Source organism: Molothrus ater, chromosome Z, assembly GCF_012460135.2.
Source record: "Molothrus ater isolate BHLD 08-10-18 breed brown headed cowbird chromosome Z, BPBGC_Mater_1.1, whole genome shotgun sequence".
NCBI lineage: Eukaryota > Metazoa > Chordata > Aves > Passeriformes > Icteridae > Molothrus > Molothrus ater.
In genome coordinates, this window is record NC_050511.2 from 61,333,194 (window position 1) to 61,353,710 (window position 20,517).

Here is a 20,517-nt window from a genome sequence, read left to right on the forward strand (position 1 = left end):
TAGGGTGTTCCAGTCACTAAAAGCCTTTTATTTGCCAGGATCTTTCAAGTCCACTTCCCTTAGCTTCTCTTCAAGGGCTGGTTGATGAGGGCTTAAGCCCCTGATCATGTTGGTAGCCCTTCACTGAACTTGCTGAAGTCCATCAATGACTTTCTTGAACTGGCATGCCCCAAACTGGACACTATCCTAGATGCATTCTGGCAAGTGCTGAAGAGTGGAGATAACCACTTCCCTCAATCCACGACCCATGCTTCTGATCACCTTGCTGCCTTCTAAAACCCCTAGGCCCAGTTCAGACAGCTGCTTGCAGACAACCAATTTCCACTCTTTATCACCGCAATAGGTTATTTCTCCCCAAAAGCAGGATTCTTCCTTCTGAATTTCATGGGGCTCTTATCAGTTCATTTAATCAACCCACTTAGATCCCTTTGAGTGGCAGATCCAGAGTGTCAAATGGTCCCACACAACTGATGTAACCCAAAAACTTGATGGGGGTGCACTATCATCTCCTGTACTTCACTGGAAGAGATGTTAAACAGGACCTTGTACTGTGGTCGTCCACTTGTTACTGACCTCCATTAACCACTGTCCTTAGAGACCAATTATCTAGTCTGTTTTAGATTTTTCTCCTGCCCATTCAGTTATCTATTCAGATCATAAAGTAGTAGACAACATGCTGGTTTTGGGATACAAAAACTAGTACAAATATCGAATTGATAAGGCTCAGCAGTACGGCATGCAAAATCCTTTAACTGCTTGGACGCTTGAAAATTTGTACAGTATAGAATACAACTTCAACTTTTGATATGTACTTCTGAAAATTTAAACCATTTTAATATTGTTAATAAATGCCATTTATTAGTAAATGTTTCCTACATTATATCCCAACTACATGTTAATTAAATGATGGCATTAAAAGAGGAGAATAAGAAAAGGCTAATATTAAGCTCAATGAATATTAATGATGAATTGTGAAATACAGTAAATGTGATACATTCTGAAACTGTTAACAAACTGGAATAATTTTAATTTTTAAATTCAACATGTTAATAAAAATACAACTTAAGGACTTAGCCATATAAAATAATTTCAAAGAATTTGCCTTTTCCTCAACAACAAGTTTCTCTGCTCCCACACAAAACAGATTCTCTAGATAATGCATGTTCTATTGTATTTTTAAATGACATTTCAACAAAATCAGACTCACTTATATCGGACAGCCAGAATTAAATTAAATTGCAGGTGGGAAAATTGTCCATCAAACATTGTGAAGGGAGACATTTTGAAAAAGGTATCATATTTAACCCAGTTTAAAAATTTTACCTAGTTAAAAAAAGAAAAAAACTTGTATGCCCTTGAAGTAGAGAAGACTTACTGTATCATGTTGCCTGTTATCTTTTCCTGATACGATCAAGAAGTAGTTCCATGCCAGCAGCAGCAACAAAGCCAGTGGTATCATGTAGAGCTCAAAGTTCCAGACCACAAAAAGAAAAAGCTAGAAGACAGAGCAGGAAAAAAAGTGATTGAAATCAGCATTGAACTCTTGTGCAGAGTTAAGACCAATAAATTGAAACAATTCTAAAGAAATCCACGTCTCCTTGTGGAGTGTTGTTCAACCACTTTGCTGACTCACACTTACCTCCACAATACAACTACTACCCTTCCCAATCCCTCCTACCTTAATTCTTGGAAAAGAAAAGTTGATGTACTGTCATCAAGAGAAATATTAATTGTTCTCTCATAAAATAATGCTTTGTGAATAATGCAAAAGAGCATAAAAATAAGATTGCATTTTAAGAAAGGTTAGTTGCTTTCATGAATCATAGAAAGGCTTGGGTTGGAAGGGACCTTAAAGGCCACCTAGATTCACCCCCCTCAACACAGCAGGGACATCTTTCACTAGACCAGACTGCTCAGAGCCTCATCCAACCTAGCCTTGAACACTTCCAGAGACAGGGCATTCACAACTTCTCTGGGCAACTTGTTCCAATGCCACCATCCTCAACAATAAGGAATTTCTTCCTAATATCTAATTTAAACCTCTCCTCTTTCAGTTTAAAGCCATTACCTCTTGTTGTATCACTACATACCCTTATAAAAAGTCCCTCTCCATTTTCCTTGTAGGTCACAGGGATATGATAAATTTAAAGAAGACCTCAATATGTTATTGAATCTGGTTATAGCTTTGAAACAACCCTCAAGCAGTGTAAAGGTGGCACAAAAGTTGATTAAATACTAATCTGCTATTTAGAAAAGAAGAACACGGTCATTTTGTACTAATGCCATACAAACAAAAAGAAGTAGCAATCAGAAGTCTTTTGCGTGGAAAACTAGCAAGAAATCACAGTAAAAGCTAAAATAATATGATTATTTTAAAGAAAGTATAGTAAAATAGAACTGACCGTGGATTCATCAAAATGGGTTTAAAAAGAATGCTGAGAAGCCACCTAAGTCCACCACTTTGAAAACTTTGATTTATTGCAGTGTTAGCTCAAAACAGCTCAAGTGCTCTGTCACCAGGGGCTGCCAGAAGCATGTTTGGGTCACATCTCCTAGAGATGTGTGTCTAAATAACTGGGGCTGGTCTTCAGCATGGGATCAACTTGGTCATCTCACCGCCAGAGAAACCCATCCCACTGACAGCTCCATACACCCCTGTCTAGACATTGTTCCCTACCATTGTTCCCTACCAACAACAAAAAAGTGAAAGCAAATTGTACTACATACTAGAGCTGGATAAACATCCAGAAATCTTGATAAGCCTTTTCATCCAAATAGTAAAGCTTTTGAATATTATTACTTTTAATACCTTCTACAAGGATTGAAGGTGTTGTGCTACAGAACTCACAAACCTAAAGCAATGCCAATACCCAGGTAAACCAAAACAGAGCTCATTTTCCCAAATTAGCCATCAAGATGTATGTAAAGATCAGTAAGAACAAAATGCAGATTTTAATAGTCTTTGGCTAGATTTTTTGCTTGGAGTCTTCTGCTAGATTTTTGTTTGGAGTTACAACAAAATGATCTTATCAAATACAAGCAGCCACATAGAAAGCAAAAAAATAGTTCCAAATCTTAGGTAATCTTTCTCAACATCAGGTAACTTACCTCACCCCCATACTTTCTACCACTCTTTACTATGTATATGCAGGCCTATGAAACTGCAAGACAAACGTGATAATTACTAAAAGAACTGAAAAGCACTGTTTGTGAAACAAAAACAAGGATATTAGCATTTCTAGAAGTTTTTCACTTGAAAGAAAAAAAAAAAATTAAGGTTGTTTAGTTTAAAAGAAAATCTGTTAGACATGGTAATGCCTAAGAAGCTGTGTTGGTTTCAGCTAAGGTAGAGCTAATTTCTGCCTAGCAGCTGTTTCGGATTCAGAATGAGAATGGTGCTGATAACTCACTGATGTTTTGGGGTTTCTGCTAAGTTGTGTTTATCCAAAGTCAAGGGCCTTTTTTCAAATTGCCTCATGCTCTGCCAGTGGAAGGTATTCAAAATAAACTGGGAGGGAGCACAGCTGGCACAGACAACTGGAACAGACCAAAGGGTATTTCCACACCACAGAGCATCATGCTCAGGATATAAACCAGGGGGACTTACCCAGAAGGGTGGGTGGTGGTGTGGTTTCAGGAAGAGGGGTCTGGCAAGGGTCACTAGGTGGTGAGAAACTGCACTGCATTGTTTTGTTTGGGTATTTTTTTTATTACCATTTTTATTTCCCTTTAGTATGGCATTTCACTTTACTTTCAATTATTAAACTGTTCTTATCTCAGTGTAGAAACTTTACTTCAATTCTCCTCCTCATTCCACCAGGATGTGGGGGAAGAGAGGAGACATTTGAGCAAATGGCTACGTGGTGTTTCATCTCCAGCTAGGCTTAAAACCACGATAGAAGCAAGCAATATCTCATCTCATCTCATCCAAGAACTGCTCTGTGACCTTGCTGTATCTAATAGAGTGGCAAATCAGATGTAACCAACTTGCAACAAATTTTGTGTCTCAAAAGAAAAGCAAAATATCCTTGCGTGCTTTAATCCCAGAAATACCGAGTCAATGAATGCACACTGAAGGGTGTTTTGGAAGCCAGCAAAAAGCACCAAGTATCAAAAAAGTAAATACTAGAGATTACCTGTTGAGAAAAGGTAACACATACAGTCTTTATCAGGGCCCCAGCTGAACTTTGGTTAAAAAGTGGTTAAGAAATGAAGTACTATTTAAACACTCCATGGCCCCAGAGGAAAAAAGCCAACAATCTACACACAGACTCAGGAGAATTGGACCTGACTAGAGTCTGAGGAACATGGTCATCATGTGCTCTGTACTCCAGAATATTGATGAATTCCAATTCAAACACTTCTCCCTTGAAGTTTCTAAGGGCCAAATGACCTTCAAGGGCATTAATTCCTTACAGTACAGCCATTAAAACATATTAAGATATTACCTTTTTACAAATTGTAAGGACATGCCATTCAAAATGTTGATATTACACCTGTCATTCCTGAAGATGATTTTGCTGACCTGCCACCTTAATTTTCATCTAGTCTGTCTGAATTTTAACCAGTTCCTCCTTTCAGGCAACTGTCTCAGCCAGGCACTACACAAACATTGCGACACAAATGATATGTGTGCTGCATGAGACCAGCACAGTTATGGCCCTCTGACCTAAATGGCCTCATTATTCTTCCCAGACAAGAAATGCACTCATGAAATGTGTATGAGAGAAAACAAGCAGATTTCCAGTATCAGACAAAACTTTTAAGTAAACACAAGCAAATCCAAAATCTGGTGCAGAACAGCAAGAAATCTCCAGGACTCAGTTCTTATGGATGAAAGGCCCGATAGCAGAGGTGAAAGAGAAGAAGGAAGTGATATGTACAAACCTTCATGAAACATGGAGAAGTAAACCAACATTCCATTAAGCAAGTATGGGCCAAAAAGTCCCATACCCAAAACAAACCAGAAAAGCTAACAAATAAGTATAAAAGAACAGTTCTGAGAGTTGTCCATGTCCATAAAGCATCTAGTGGACGGTATCTGACATGATAACTTCCAGGAAAATAATGGCCTTGTGTGTGTAAAAAAAGGATGGTCATCACTGAAACAAGCTAACTATTTTAAGAGATGAGTGTGAGTCTCAAAGGTTACAGTTTAATACAACTGCCATTTCCTATACAGAAGAATATAAGGAAGGGCTTTTTTCATCTCTCCCATGAGGTCAAAGTTTTCAGAGTCACAGGCATGAACTGGTCATTTTCAGTTTATACTCTTAGTGAGAGACACATGCATTAAATCATCATTCAGAGAGACACATGACACTATCCCTAGTGTACAGCACTTCAAAAATAAATTTAAGTTAAGATATTGAATATCCTATTCTTTTGCAAACTATAGTATATTTTAAAAAGAAATCTTATCCAAAATTATTAACACTTCCTACTGTTGAGAAAAAAAAGCCTGCCCTTTCAGACTAGCAGCTGTGGATCATTAGCTTTCCAGTGATGAGATGTGTTTGATGAGTATTTTTTTTTCTAATTAAGAGACAAGATTCTCTATTTGACTATCTTCTGACAGAAGTGAAAAGAAAGATTTCTGCCTATGTGGAAAGGCCATGTTCTACAGAACAATTATTTCAGATTTCTTTTTATCTACCTCCACCCAACCTCTTTTCATTTTTAACAAAATCCTGTTTGCACCCACTTCACAGCAATAATCCCCGGTTTTTCTCAACTCTTCTCCTTTTTTCCTTTTGCTTCTGTTTTGACTGCTAGCAGGGAAGAGCATGTGAAAAAAAAGGATCAACCCTACAGGGGACACGGACCTCATCCTCAGGTACAGAAGAGACCAGAGGACATATTGAAAGAGGGCTGCAAGAACTGCTGTTTGAAAGCTTTATGACAAAACTAGAAAATGTTAATTCCACAGAAATGCCTGCGTTCAGTGGACCAGATATTGGCACTGGTAGCACCCAGAGCCATGAGCTGTAATGTGTTGGGAGTAAAGCAAAACACAGACATCCCCACTACCATTGTCTCACACAGGGCACAACACTCATGCTGCAGTGTCCTACTCAAATTGTGGCTTTCCTTGATCATTTTCACAGAACATCTCTACAGCCTTATTTACATATTATCTATATCCTTGCCTTATATTAATAACCAATCTCTTGATTACCCTGGAAACACAAAAATTGGCTGCACACCATTTTGGCACAAATAGACAATGTCTACAGGTCCAAATACTGCACTCCAATCACAGGATCTTCCATTTACCATTTAAGCTCAAAATGACAATTTTATCACCTGAGGCTTTGTCCCTTGATGTATTCTCACAGGACTAGAAAGAATGAGACAAAACCTGTATCTGCTTGATACAGACTGTACCAAGGACTGCAGGTTTTAAGGTTCCTGCATGGTGTTTTATACAATGAAACACTGGCAACTACTGAGATACTGAGTATCTTCAGTGAGAATCACTTCAGAAGAAAAATCTAAGGTGTTGACTTTGTGAGAAGTGTAAAATTACAACATGGATCATGCTAGATAACTACAAATATTTATGCACAATAGACTGATGATCTTAAGAGCTCTATATAGTTTTAAATAGTGTTGCACTGAAAAGATCGCATGCAAGCAAGGATCTACATATTCACATCTATCTTCCTTCATTATGTAGGCATTTTATCACTTCACCTGGGCATCAATTTTCTATCATCTACATCTTGCAATTCAATTTGAAAAATTTAATTTCTTCAGACAATCCAGGAACAAAATGTTATCATTGCCCCCTTCCTTTCTTACTGCCTTATGAGAAGCTGATGGGCTTTGAACGGGCCTCCTCCCAAAAGCCTGAAGATTTTAAAATTAAATTGTCCATCAAAAGTTATTAAACTGGGTAAAGAGAAAAAATATTTGGTACCTTCTTCAGCTTAATTACACTTCACTGTACATCTACCAGAGTTCAGACAACATACATAATCCCCAAACACCTGTATGGAAGTTGTTAGAAATACTGTTTTCTGTACATCACATAGTGCATCAGATTAACTTTTTCTTAAGCTGCTTCCTCACTTATCTTCTATCCACTATTGCAGATGAAGGAAGATAATTTAACATTTTAAGAAAACACTATCAAAATGTTTAATAGGGTAGAAATAGTCACCATTACCCAAATACTGGAAAATACAAAACTTTCAGACTTACTTTTCCCAAAGCAAAATAGAAAATACATATTTTAATGAAAAGTAAGTCACTTACTTTAAAAATTGTGAATATGAATGACATAAACTTCACAAATTCTTAAATTGTGCCCATATTCATTGGTATGTCAAAAAACCTAAATAAGCCCTCCTCACTATTCATTCATAAATAACCACCACCAAAATAAAAGGACCGTTAGGATCAAAGGATTTTAGGAAGCACAACCTTTGATAAAGTTAAGTCCTTTGGTTGTAGGAAAACTGACACTTTACCAACTGTCTGAGTGAAAGCAACAGCAATAAAATTTAAACCGTATGAATGAAGACTAAAACCTTGTAGCTAAAGGTGTTAAAGTAGGCTGTGGTTTCCAGTGATAAAATGCAAAAATACTGTGTTTTGGTTTGGTAACTACCTGTATGCCTGGCTTCCCTATGGAGAGACACTTCCATAAGCTGAAGTCTCATTTCACAGACTGGAACTGTAATGTCCTTGTTACATTGAAGAAACTCTGTCCAAGTAGGTCTAATTAATAAATTATTTCAACTTTTCAAGACCATCAGCCAACCTCAGTGAGTTCTCCAGGCTGATTTTCATACTCATGATTTATGACCTGCTTCATCATGTTCTTTTATGATGTCTGGAGTATTGGTTGAGTATAACTGTATAAAAACAAATAAATAAAAAGCCTAGGATTTGTTCCTCTATTACTGATCAGCTTTAAAGTACATAACCTGCAATTTGTTCACACAATGTAGGAAAATGTTTTCTACCTTTTAATGTACTTATTTGTAAATAAATTTTAATTAATAAATTCATTTCAGTAATTAATTTCAGCTAGCTTGCCATTCATTGTAACTTGATCTCCCAGTCTATATTGTACTTTAAAAAAATTCTCCTTCATTGATCTCAAGACTTTGCCTCCAAAACTTCAGTTGTCAGAGTTTGCAGATGTATGTGTCTGCTCTGTCCTCTACAGCTATGCATGCCTGTTCCTATTCACAGCTCTAATGTTAATCTAGGGCTGACGTTACCAACTCCTTCTAGTCTATTTACAGTCTTTTACTCTTTCCCTATGAACATCCTGTAGCTTTCCACCCTAAACGATTTGTTTGAAATAACTTTGATGCCAGAGATATCTACATGTTAGCATGTAAGCTATGTGTTTTTCTTCAGTATTTACCAAGTCTTTAAATTTTTCTGTGCAGAGCACAATTGTACATTGCAGAAATGAAAACTTAGCAGAAAATAATAGTTTAGATCACAGAGTGAAGCAGCTCCAGGTGTTTGAACAACCCAAATCCTGTACTTCTAAGTCTGTCCCCAGGCTGATGTCACTGAGACAAGCAAGTATTTTTTGTTCTCTAGTACGACAGGTGCAATTATATTCTGCAATGCTTTCTTTAAACAAAATGCTAAACAAAACTCTCCAAGGTCATTTTTAGCTGGCAATTTTTTACAGTAGACTACAGCAGGTCCCAAGAAAGCTAAAGTATATTCACATACTTTTCTGTAAAAGTTAACAAATTGCACTATAAAGAACACGATGACTTCTGCTATCAGCATAAACAGTGCAAACTCCAAATATTTCAGTGAGATAAAGAGAAGGTAGAAGTTAGAATGCAGTTCATGAATATGTACATCCTGTACATTTTTGTCTCTTTTTATTGTAAAACACAGCACAAAGGAGTGGGAGGACATCTACTAACAGTCACTTCACAATTTGGTAGAATCAGTTATGAATTATTAAACAAATGTAATTTATAACATAACTAGCATATTTACTAGTGTATCACCACTCAGTCTTCTTTGGTTGAGTTTACTTCTTCATGCCCTTGCTAAACTTCTCTGTTCTGCAAAGCCCCACTCAGGTGCATTTGAGAAATCACATCAGACTAATACAGACTTTCCTGGAAGAGCAATGTCCTGAACTGCTGGGAGTTGTACAAGAAATGGAGTCAAATACCTGGTTAACAAATACACTTTTCATACCTTACAATGTCTGATGCACTTTCAGTCACCTAAAAGATTTCTCTCAATCTGTACATAAGTGACCTGTTTAATGAGGGCAAGCACAAAACTGACATCTTGGAAAAAAACCAGAGGTGCTTCATGGGAAGAGAAAAAAAAGGGAATATCAGAAATAGACTTACCAAACAAAACTGAATTATTGTGTTAAAAACTACAGAAAGCCCCCTTACATTTTGGTTAAAGTTAAGTAACCATTCATATAAGGTGCTGGAAAGAGACAAGAGAGGTTAAGGCTGAAAGAGAAGTAAAGGTGAACAATATTCAGAAGTTCACATTTTTGAATCACATACTTAAAAGCAACAGCAAGTTCTGTGGGCAGCAGTAAGTAGGGCATCACCTATCCAAAACACAGAAAGACTATACCATGTAATTGAAAAGCCTGCAATACAGTTTTTTTGTATTTTTAAATGTGATTTTAAGGTTCACTCTTGTAAGATATATTGAGAAATAAGATTTTAAATCTATAACATGCAATGTAACTTTTCAGAACAAATAAATTCAACAACAAAAAAATATTTTCTTTCTTATGATCCTAAAAACTGTCTTCTGCTGCTTTCATTGAGTGATGTTTCTGCGGGAGAAGTATATTTTCATGTTATTGAAAACACCAGTTGTTTTTCTGTAATAAATTTAATTATATCTGTATTTTTACAAACTGCATTAAATCATATTTAGCACAGAGATCTATGTCCTGACAACTATCATATTGTTTTTATAGTTTATCTTTCCAGTCAGCAAATGCTAGCACCCAAGCTGTATTCCTCTCTCCACATTTGCAGGAAGTAGTGTTGTAGACAAATATATGATGTTTCATAGAATCTACCTCAGCAGTTTTTTGTTTCAGCAGAATTACATTTAATTTATTTAGATGATTGCCACTCCAACATGTTTAGCCATACTTGAACATGGAAATGTTTCACAGCTCTAAAAAGCATTTTTTGAGCCAGGACCATCATTGGTAACATTTACTAACCAGGGAAGAAGAGCAGTACATTTTATAGATGCTTACTTCAATGCACATCCTTAAAATGTGAATAGGGAAATGCAGAGTATTTTTACTTTGTTTGTTTTTTGTTTGGTGGGTTTTTTTGGTTTTTGGTTTGTTTGGTTTTTTTGGGGGGGGCGGTTATATAAAATACCATAGTAATGAGATCACAATCAGTGTGTTTAAAAAACTACAGATTTTGTATGTGTGTTTAAACTTGCTACATATGGCAAGAAGCAGAGAGTTCTCCCTTAAAGGACCAAACTCTAAAAACAGGTATTTCATAAATTTAAATAAGCAGGGCCCAAGACTTGGAATCATACCCATATGGCTTCTGTACTTTAACACTCTGTTCAAGTCTCAAGATCTTTCAACCAAACCAAAACAGCCAAATATTCTATTAGAGAATAGTCTATTCTATTAGAGAAGTCTCATTATTAAGTTGTCTACAACTTAAAAGAGATTTTTTTAAATTTTATACAAGATTGAATGCATTCATTAATCATAAAAAGTCTTTGAAAAGCAGCAAGAAACTGTCCTTAGGGCAAAGGAGTACAGTTTCTTGCTCAAACCCTGAATCACTAAAACAGATTTATGCACATGTGAAAAACTTCTCTGCTCACTGTTGTGTTTCTAGCAAGTCCAAATAAAAATGACATTTAAAATTCAAGATGGAGGCTTGATCTTATGATTCTCATAGTCACAGAGGTATGTGCAGCATAATTACTAACCATGTATTTTTTATTAAAGATAGAGCAGACTTGGGGTTTTAGCAGACTGTCTTTTCAATGTCACTCCTCCTTCCCCAATTCCCCAATACCTCCCTTCCACCTGAGCTTTGGGTGACACCAAGGAGAGGAAGGCAGGAGTAACTTGACCTGGGTTTTTAATAAATCTGTAAAGTCCTGTGGAACTGACCTGTCACACTGAAGCAGATTGATGATTTGTGAGCAGACCTGGACTCTTCAGAGCTGCAGCTCATGTCTACCATTCGAGGTAACTCTCTCAAAATGGCACTGCTTTGCCAATGTCTTCACAACAGCATCTGGAGAGGGGGATAAATGTTTTGCTGATGCTCAAGAAAGCTTTTTGCAAGACTCGGGAATTCAATTACCTCTTCTCTAGGCAAGTGTATTCCAGCAGGTATAGACTCCTCTACCCCTCTGCTCACTCTCACCAGACCTTTGATTAGCTCTGATGGATGTCCTTCCCTTACACCCTCAAAGATGTCTAACCTTTGACCAAAGCCACCATGTCAGCTAAACCATAGCAGTGTCAGGTCCAGCCTGTTTTGAATACATCCAGGGATGGTGACTCTATCCCTTCACTAGGCAGCCTGTTCCAGTGCCTGACCATCCTTTCAGTAAAGAAATTCTTCCTAATGTCCAACTGAACCTCCCCTGGCACAGCTTGAAGGTATTTGCTCTCATCCAGTATTTAACCCATTCAGTAAAGAAATTCTTTCTGATGTCCAAAATTAACCTTCCCTAACATAGCTTGAGGCCATTTGCTCTCATCCTGTCACTAACTGACTGCAAGAAGAGACCAACCCCATCTCGCTACAGCCTCCTTTCAGGCAGTTGTAGAGAGTGAAAAGGTCTCCCTGAGCCTCCTTTTCTCCAGGCTAAACAACCCCAGCTCCCTCAGCTGCCCCTTATATGGCCCTGCTCTCTACACCCTTCACCAGCTCTGTTGCCCTTCTTGGACACACATTCCCACACCTCCATGCCCTTCTTGAAGTGGAGGGCCCAGAACTGAACTTGAGCTGGGGAATCACCACTGCACAGGTGGACAATCAGTGCCCTGGTCCTGCTGGCCACACAATTTCTGATAAAGACCAGGATGCCATTGGCCTTCTTGGCCACCTGGGCACACTCTCTCACGTTCAGCCAGCTGTCAATCAGCATCTCCAGGTCCTTTCCTCCTGGGCCACTCTCCAGCCACTCCTCCCCCAGCCTGTGGCACTGCATGGGGTTGATGTGATCCAAGTGCAGGAGCCAGGTCTGGCCTTATCGAACCTCACAGCGCCGGCCTCGGCCCCTTGGCCTGGCCTGTCCAGATCACTCTGCAGAGGCTGCCCATGCTCCAGCAGATCAACACTCCTGCCCAGCTTAGTGCTGTCTGCAACTTACTGAGGGTACACTCAATCCCCTCATCCACACCAGCAATAAAGACATTAAGCAGGGCTGGAACCCATACTGAGCCTTGGGGATTCCCAGTAGTGACTGACCACCAACTGCAGCACCATTCACCCCCATGCTCTGGGCCCAGCCTTCCAGCCAGTTCTTAACTCAGTGCACTTGCCTAAGCCACAGGCTGCCAGCTTGCCTTAGTTTAATACAGTTATACAAAAGAGTGACTCAAAAGTGAATTATTTCCCCTTTAGTTTTAACCACTCCCCTTTCATCAATAAGGAAAAATGAATGTGGGAAGGTCTAAGTGAAAAAATAAAAGCTTACTAAAAAGAAAAACAGCAAGAACCAAAATACTATTTTTTGTCCAAAACAAATCAACACTGCTGGGATGCTGGAAGAAACTTCCCAGCTGCTGCAACGCTGACCACCCGCAAGGGCTGGAACTCACAGAGAGATAGATGGCCAAGCTTCCCAGCACAGCACAGCAGCTGCGGAGAGTGGCTGGAACTCATGCAGCGGGTTTGATCTCCCCTGGCCTGGTGCAGCAGCTGGAGAGAATGGTATTGTGAGGTTCCAAAGCCTCAGGAGAACAAAAGAAAACTACCTTGCCAAACAGCACAGCACAAAGCAGCAGTAGCGAAAAGTTGTTGCAAAGTTCACTGTGGAGAAGTTTTGGATTGCAAAATGTAGCTTCTTGGTGTCAGTGCAGAGATCTGCCCCATGCCAACCCCTAGATAGCCAGAAGACAACAGAAGAAGAGCTCCACACACATTTGTTTCTGGTTTTTAAAGGGATCCCCCATTTCCCCTTCTGTGAACCCAGTGTAAAACACACAAGTATGGCTTCTTGGGTTGCTGAATCTTAATGTGACAGTAAAAACAGACTACATGGATTAACATAGAGGAAATACAGAATACACATTTTTGGTCACTCAGGACACAGCTTCCCCAGCAGAATGCTGGGGGTGACTGAAGTCCAAGGTAGACAATATCCACAGTTTTTCATCATCCACTAGGTTGGTAACCTCATAATAAAAGGAGATCAGCTGATCAAGCCGGATCTGCCCTTCCTAAACCCATGCTGGCCGAGCCTGATCCCCTGGTTGTCCTATTTGTGATGCATGAAGGCACTCAAGATATCTGTTCCATAACCCTCCCAAACACCAAGGTCAGGTTGACAGCCCTCTAGTTCCCTGAATCCTTCTTGTAGGTGGGCACTACACTGGCCAACCTCCAGTTGTCTGGGACCTCCCCAGTTAACCAGAACTCACGATAAATGATGAAAAATGGCTTGGCAAGCTCTCCTATCAGATCTCAGTACCCTTTGGTGAATCCCATCCATCCCCACAGACTTGGGAATGTCTCAGTATCACAGCACGTCACTACTTCCTCCTGCACTGCAGGGGGTCTGTTCTGCTCCCTGTCCCTGTATATCAGTGCAGGGGACTGGTTGTCCTGAGGATAACAGATCTTTATGTTAAACACTGATGCAAAGAAGGCATTAAGGACCTCAGTCTTTCCATCATCCCTGGTGACAAAGTTCCCCTCCATGTTCAATAGAGAATGAAGATTTTCTTTGGACCTCCCTTTGTTGTTCATTTATTATAAAACTACTTTTATTATTTTTCACAGCAGTGGCCAGGTTGATTTCTAGCTGAGCTTTTGCCTCTGATTTTCTCTCTACACATCCTAACTATACCCTTGTACTTTTCCTGGGTTTCCTGCCCCTTCTTCCAAAGGTCATAAACTCTTTTATCCCATGTTCCAGCAAAAGTCAGACCAGTCTTCTTCCCTGATGGCTTGTCTTTCAACAATAGAGCATGCTCCTGTGCTTTTAAGATTCTACCTTTCCTGATCCCTTTATCATCAAGGACTCTTTCCTAAGGAACTCTCTGTGTCCTGAACAGGTAGGGGCTGGGTTAACCCCACTCCTTACTTCATGAAGAATCAAAAACTCTATCATTTTATGGTTGCTGTGCTCAGGATGGGCATTCTACTACCACTTTCAGTTCATAAACAGCAGGTCTAGCAGGCACCACACCTGGTAGGTTCCCTTACCAGCTGTGACAGAAAGTTCTCTTCCACATAATCCAGGAACCTCCCAGACTGCCTTCTTTCTGCTGTGTTGAGTTTCCAACAAATATCTGGCAAGCTAAAGTCTTCCACAAGGAAAGGGCTGGCAATTGTGAATTACCAGTCAGCTGCTTAGTGACTAGTTTACCTGCTTCTTCATCCCGGTTGGCTGGTCTGTAAGACTCCAACAAGGATATCTGCATTGTTAGCCTTCTCACTAATTCTCACTCAACCTTAACAACACTATTCTTGCTTACCAAACAGGTTCTAGCTTCAAATCAGGACCCTTATTCCTTTTCTTTGCCTGGAGTGGAGAATAAAAATACATGGGATTTTCTAGTTAGCAGCTCCTGCGTATGGATCTCCCCCACCTGGGACCATTTGCAGTTCTTGATGCTTCAGCACAGAGCATCAAGGCTGCTGGGGAAAATCTACAGAAGATGGCAGCCCGATAGACACATTGTACACTTTTATGTGATGAGGTTTTGGTAGTGGGGGACTGCAGGTGTGGCTTCTGTGAGATGCTGCCAGAACTTCCCTTTTGTCTAACCAAGTCAATGCCACCTGGCTCCAGGAAGCACTCACCGCTGGCCAAGGCTGAGCACATCAGTGCTGCTGGCAGCATCTCTGGGATAATGTACTTAAGAATGTGAAGAAGAAAACTGTACAACTACAGTCAGAGAGAAGAGTGAGAATATGTATATGTGTAAGTATATGTAAATATACTCTACCAACACCCATGTACATGAAAAAGCATGAGGAACAGGTACTCCAGTTATATATGTATGTATGCATGGGCAAAACTTCCCCTGCAGCCAGCTGTGAGGCAGGCTGTCTTTGAAGTCCATGGAAGTCCACAGTGGAGCAAATATCCATCATGGAGGACCCCACACCAGAGAACTTCAATACCCAGGGAAGGGACTCATGCTGGAGCAAGTCTGTGTCTGGAGGGCTGTACCTCCTGGAAGAGAGCCACACTGGAGCAGTTTGTAAAGAACTGCAGTCCAACACCCTGTAGTGTGTTGACTGTGGCTGGATGCCAGGCACCCACTGAAGCTGCTCAATCACTCCCTCTGCAACTGGACAGGGAAAAGAAAATATAACAAAAGGGTTTGTGGGTTGAAACAAGGTCTGGGAGAGATTACTCACCAAATATCATCATAGGCAAAACAGACTCAGCATGGTGATATCAATATAATTTATTATTAACAAAATCAGAGTAGGATAATGAGAAGCAGAATAAATCTTAAGCACACTTTTCCCCACCCCTCCCTCTTTCCCAAGCTCCACCTCCTCCCCTTCAGCAGCGCAGGAAGATGAGGAATGGAGATTGCAGCCAGTTCATCACAGGTTCTGTCACTGCTCCAGGAGAAGAGTCTTTCCCCTGCTCCAGCATGGGGTCTCTCCCACAGGAGACAGTTCTCCACAAATTCTTCCAATGTGTGTCCTTCCCACAGGCACCTTCACAAACTGCTGGAATGTGAAGGTGCACAGGGTGCAATCCTTCAGGCACAGCCTGCTCCAACATAGGTACTCCACAGGGTCAGAAGTCCTACCAAGAAACCATCTCCAGCAAGAGTTCCTCTCTCCATGGGTCTGTAGCTTCCAGCAGCTAATCATAGAAGCCACCACTGTAGCCTGCCCACTAAGAAAATCTGATCATATCCAATACATTCTCATTGGAGAAATTTGTGGAGGACTGTCTGCTGCAAAAGTGTGAGGAATTGAAAAGAGTGTGAGGAATCTTCTGCCTAAGGAGGAAGGAGTGCAAAAATCACGTATTATGAAATGACTGCAGTCCCTATTCCCATCCCAGTGAAGCACTGCAGGAGCAATCTGGGAGTGGAGTTGAGCCCATGGAGAAGGGAAAGGGAAGATGTTTTAAGATATGCTTTTACTTCTCATTAACCTACTCTAATTTAATTGTCAATAAATTCTAATAAAAACTAATTTTAGACCCTAGTTGAATCTCTTTTGCCTGTGACAATAATTGCTTAATGATGCTGACCCTTGAGCCTTTTGTTATACTTCCTCTTCCCTGTCCAGCTGTGGTGGGCAGTGATGGAGAGGCTGAGGTGGGCATCTTGGGCCAATATAAAGTCTCTGAACCATTTAGGTCACCTTTAAGATCATCACGTCCAACTCTTAACCCAGCACAGCCAAATCCACCACTAAACCATGTACCATAGTTAGAGAGGTGCCATATCTACATGTGTTTTAAATACTTCCATCACTGCCCTGGGCAACCTGTTAAAGTGTTTGAGAACCCTTTTTTTGAAGACATTTTTCTAATATACAATGTAAATCTCTTTTGGTGCAAGCTGGAGATATTTCCTTATGTGCACAAGCAGAAAACAAAAGGCAAAACACCAGCATTTGATTAACCATTTTTGAAGGTCCTAATAAATTTAAACATACAGGAATACAGTGTTGCAAATATTTTAGGATAAGGACATAATGTTATGTTTGTATGTTAGAAACAAATTAACCACACGACTACACTGAATGCAACTCAATGAAGTTTCAACCTCAGAATTCTATGACTCAGAGCTCTAAGACATAAGCAATTGACAAAAATTATAGACAAATCTTAACTGCAGACAGCACTTCTGAAATAATCAATGATAAATATCAGGCAGAAAAAAAGGAATTTGGGTATGTAACCAGAACAGGAATTTAGTTACTGGAAAAAGTCTCTATAGAGATTTGAGAAAATCACAAAAGCTGTTGTCCTCATTAAAGGGCTGTATGGTTCAACCAAAAGCCAAAAACTATCAGGATTCTCTTGTCTCTCTTCACATCTTAAAAGAATGAAATTTCTTCTTGGGTCTTTGAAAACACTTAGGGAAATTTTACCAGTAAAGACATATTGGTGTCTTAGGCCACCATTCCTTTTTTTCTAAATACTTGTGATGTGGAAATCACCATAACTGAAATAAACACGTAATAGCACCAAGAGGAATGCATACCAACCTGAAAGACAAATGAAAGAGCTCCAAATAAAAAGAGAAATATACATTATGTGCACAGTTTCTATCCACATTCAGGTACAATTCTGGTATTTGACAACATAGCACAGGAATCTCTGCTCCACGTATTTTTTAATTCCATTTATACACCTTTACATAGGTTCTTTGGGCCACATATAGTCAGCAATTGGATGAGGTTTCATTCCTCAGTTCTTCCAATTGGTTATTTACATCTTTTCATAGAAATGAGACGAAGTATCAAATCTATCTACTACTTTACATTTTTTTTTTGCCTAAGTAAAAATAATATACAACATTTACTGATTGAAAGTAAAACAACTCTCCATTTTACAGACAGGCCTCCTTTTGCATTTTTAGGGTATCCTTTTTTTTCCTTCGTAATTTTGGAATGCATAAAATCACATTAAGAAGTCATGGCAGTTTTGTTTTCATCCTGCATCTAACTAACTGGTGGTTAAATTTGGAAACTTGTATGAAAACTTCATGAGACACAGCATGTCATGAGCCTCTCCTCACCATCAAATCACACAAGACATGGCTACACCTCAGTGCATCTGATTGTATTTTTTTCCACACTACCACACATCTTTATCATCGAACCTCTAAATACATGCTAATGTACAGTCTAGTGTAGATCTATATGTGGGAAACCCTGATTATGGAAGGTAACAAATTACAGTATGAAGAGTAGCAAGTTATCACAGAGCACAATAAAAGACAATGTCCCTTTTCCAGATTAAGGACTGAAGGGGATTCCTAAGATTTCTAGGGTGAAATTAGACATAAGCAAGGTCAATATTACACCTGTGAAAAGTGTATTGATCTGGAGAAAGAAATTGGCCTGATTAGTGGAGACAGCAAAGGCAGAAGCAAATGAAGGAACCAACACCACGAGTGGCAAGACGCTCAGTGGGTGATGCGCTGTTTGGGCAGGACAGGGACAGGAAGGGCGGCAGGGCAGCCACGGGCGGCACACTGGGCAGAGGCACCAAACAGTGGACAGCAGGGCAGTGGGTAGGGATGATTACATGGGCTACAGGTGCACGAGCATGGACAAGAGGCAAGGGCCAAGGGCAGGGGCAGCGTTGTGACAGCAAAGGCTGGGCAAAAACCGCCAGCGAGGAGTGAGTGAGAGAAGGCAAGGCCCAGGGCTGGGGTGACGCTCTCCACGATTTCTTATATACTGCACAGCCCCTCCCATGGTCCAGCTGTCCAAGGAAATCCTTGGGTTGTCTGGAGAAGCTCCCCTAACAGCAGGAAGGAGTTCTCTCCACCCTCAGGGAGAGTGGCCTGGACAAGTCCTGCCAGTGACAAAGGTTTTAAAGGCTCTCTCCAGCCCAGGAGGCTCCTTGGGGAAGTGCTCCTAGAGACAGAGCTCCTCTCCACCCCTCGGTGTGGTAGCCTGCTGAGAGACAGAGCCCCTCTTCACCCTCCTCCCGCCACACCAGCCACGGTGCTTGCTGTGCACATGGACACGTGCTGTCGCTGTCAAGGCATGACCACATTTTCTAGTACTTTTCCATTTAAACAACAGATTTTTGAACAACAGTTCGGAATAAAATCCAATGTTAAGACATTTTCACTCTAACATTAATGAGTCCCTTGCAAGTAAGAAAGAGAAGAAATAAAATCTGAAACAAAGGAAGGCATCTCATGAAACAAAAAAGAGAAGTAGGACCAGTAAATATAAAAATACGCTGAAGCAACAGATGTTTTGGAAAGCTGTGTGTACTCCTTATGTTCTAAAACTGATTAACGCATGAAATTAAAAAATAATGGGAGTGTCAAAACCTCACCAGATAATTATATAACTTCTTTCATTCCTGTCACTTTATCACATAATGTTCAATACTATTACATATTATTCATTATTTGTGAAACAACATTAAACTGGCTGAGGTATAACATCTTATATTTAATATACCTCAATTATGGGATACTCTCTTTAATTATCTTTAATATAATTCCAGAGCAGGTAGTCAGAAGGTAAAGAAAAAAAATATTTTACATGTACGTATATATACCATCTATACATTCACACACACACATATATATAGCATCTACACATAGGTTTAGTTATATTTCTCTATACAAACAGCAATTTTGGTTCTAAGAATAAAAAGACAATTGTTTGAATTACTGAACTGTGATGTCAGTCTTTGAATACTTAAGTAGGCAGGTGTTTTCTGTTGTTTTTTTTCTACACACCACTGACATGAAATTGTTATTCCCATCTCAGGCAGAAAAAAGGAGCTGAATGAGTTTTCTAGTAGTACATTAAAGTAAAAAATAGTTTGCTTATAAGGATGCCTTTTTAAGCCCCCCAAATGCATTGAGAATGATCATTAGTAGAGACGAAAAGATTTATTGAAACAACCTTAGCCTACTGATAGACCATGATATCTAAAGAAAAACAATTCTTGTAAAACAAGTCAGTAAAATAGTATTTGCTGTCCGTATGAATTCCCTGTATTAAAATATCTTTAATACCTCTATTCATATTTCTGGAATTTCTGTTTCAAAGTTCTTATGAAGAGTGACTTTTGTACAACCTGACTTTAAATATATAAACCAGCATAACTGAAAGCTGTTTTTGCAGACTGGGAAAAATGCGCATCTCCCATGTCCCATTTGGGACAAGGATGCAATCTCCTCCTTGGGTAATTCCTTTCAGAAAGAGGCATGTCTGCACACACAAAGACTAAGAGGGAGGGAGTGCTGTGATGCTCTGCTGTGCCCTTGCCAGCCAAGGCAATTTTTATTTCAGTGCTTACATACAGATGTTGGTGTCCAAGTACCCACACTGTGGTTACTGCCCTTAAAAAGCAGAAAACAGCTAATAGATCTTCAGCCACTCCCAGCTCTTTCAAAATTTGTAGCAGCAGAGAGAATTCATGTAAGTCACGAAAATTGTGACATATCTGGAGAAAGTTCTATATGCAATTGCTGGAATATCATTCACTCTGACTGTATTTGCTTTGAACATCAGAAACCAAAAGCTTATTTCCTATGCACTTGCTTTTTGCATGAAACCCCAAATGCTGTAGAATTACTTTCAGCGTCAATTTCTTGTTTATCACATTTTCCACCCTCTATGTTTTTAG

The 20,517-nt window shown here is 39.7% G+C and overlaps 1 protein-coding gene across 2 annotated transcripts in view; it reads right to left on the bottom strand.

The window, feature by feature from the left end:
* Window positions 1-20,517, bottom strand: part of MCTP1 (multiple C2 and transmembrane domain containing 1) — a 211,801-nt gene that overhangs the window by 51,133 nt on the left and 140,151 nt on the right. For both annotated transcript variants that reach the window (XM_036403021.2, XM_036403020.2), the window contains one exon: window positions 1,376-1,495. In XM_036403021.2, coding sequence (XP_036258914.1) covers window positions 1,376-1,495 — 120 coding nt within the window. The remainder of the gene's footprint in view (window positions 1-1,375; window positions 1,496-20,517) is intronic.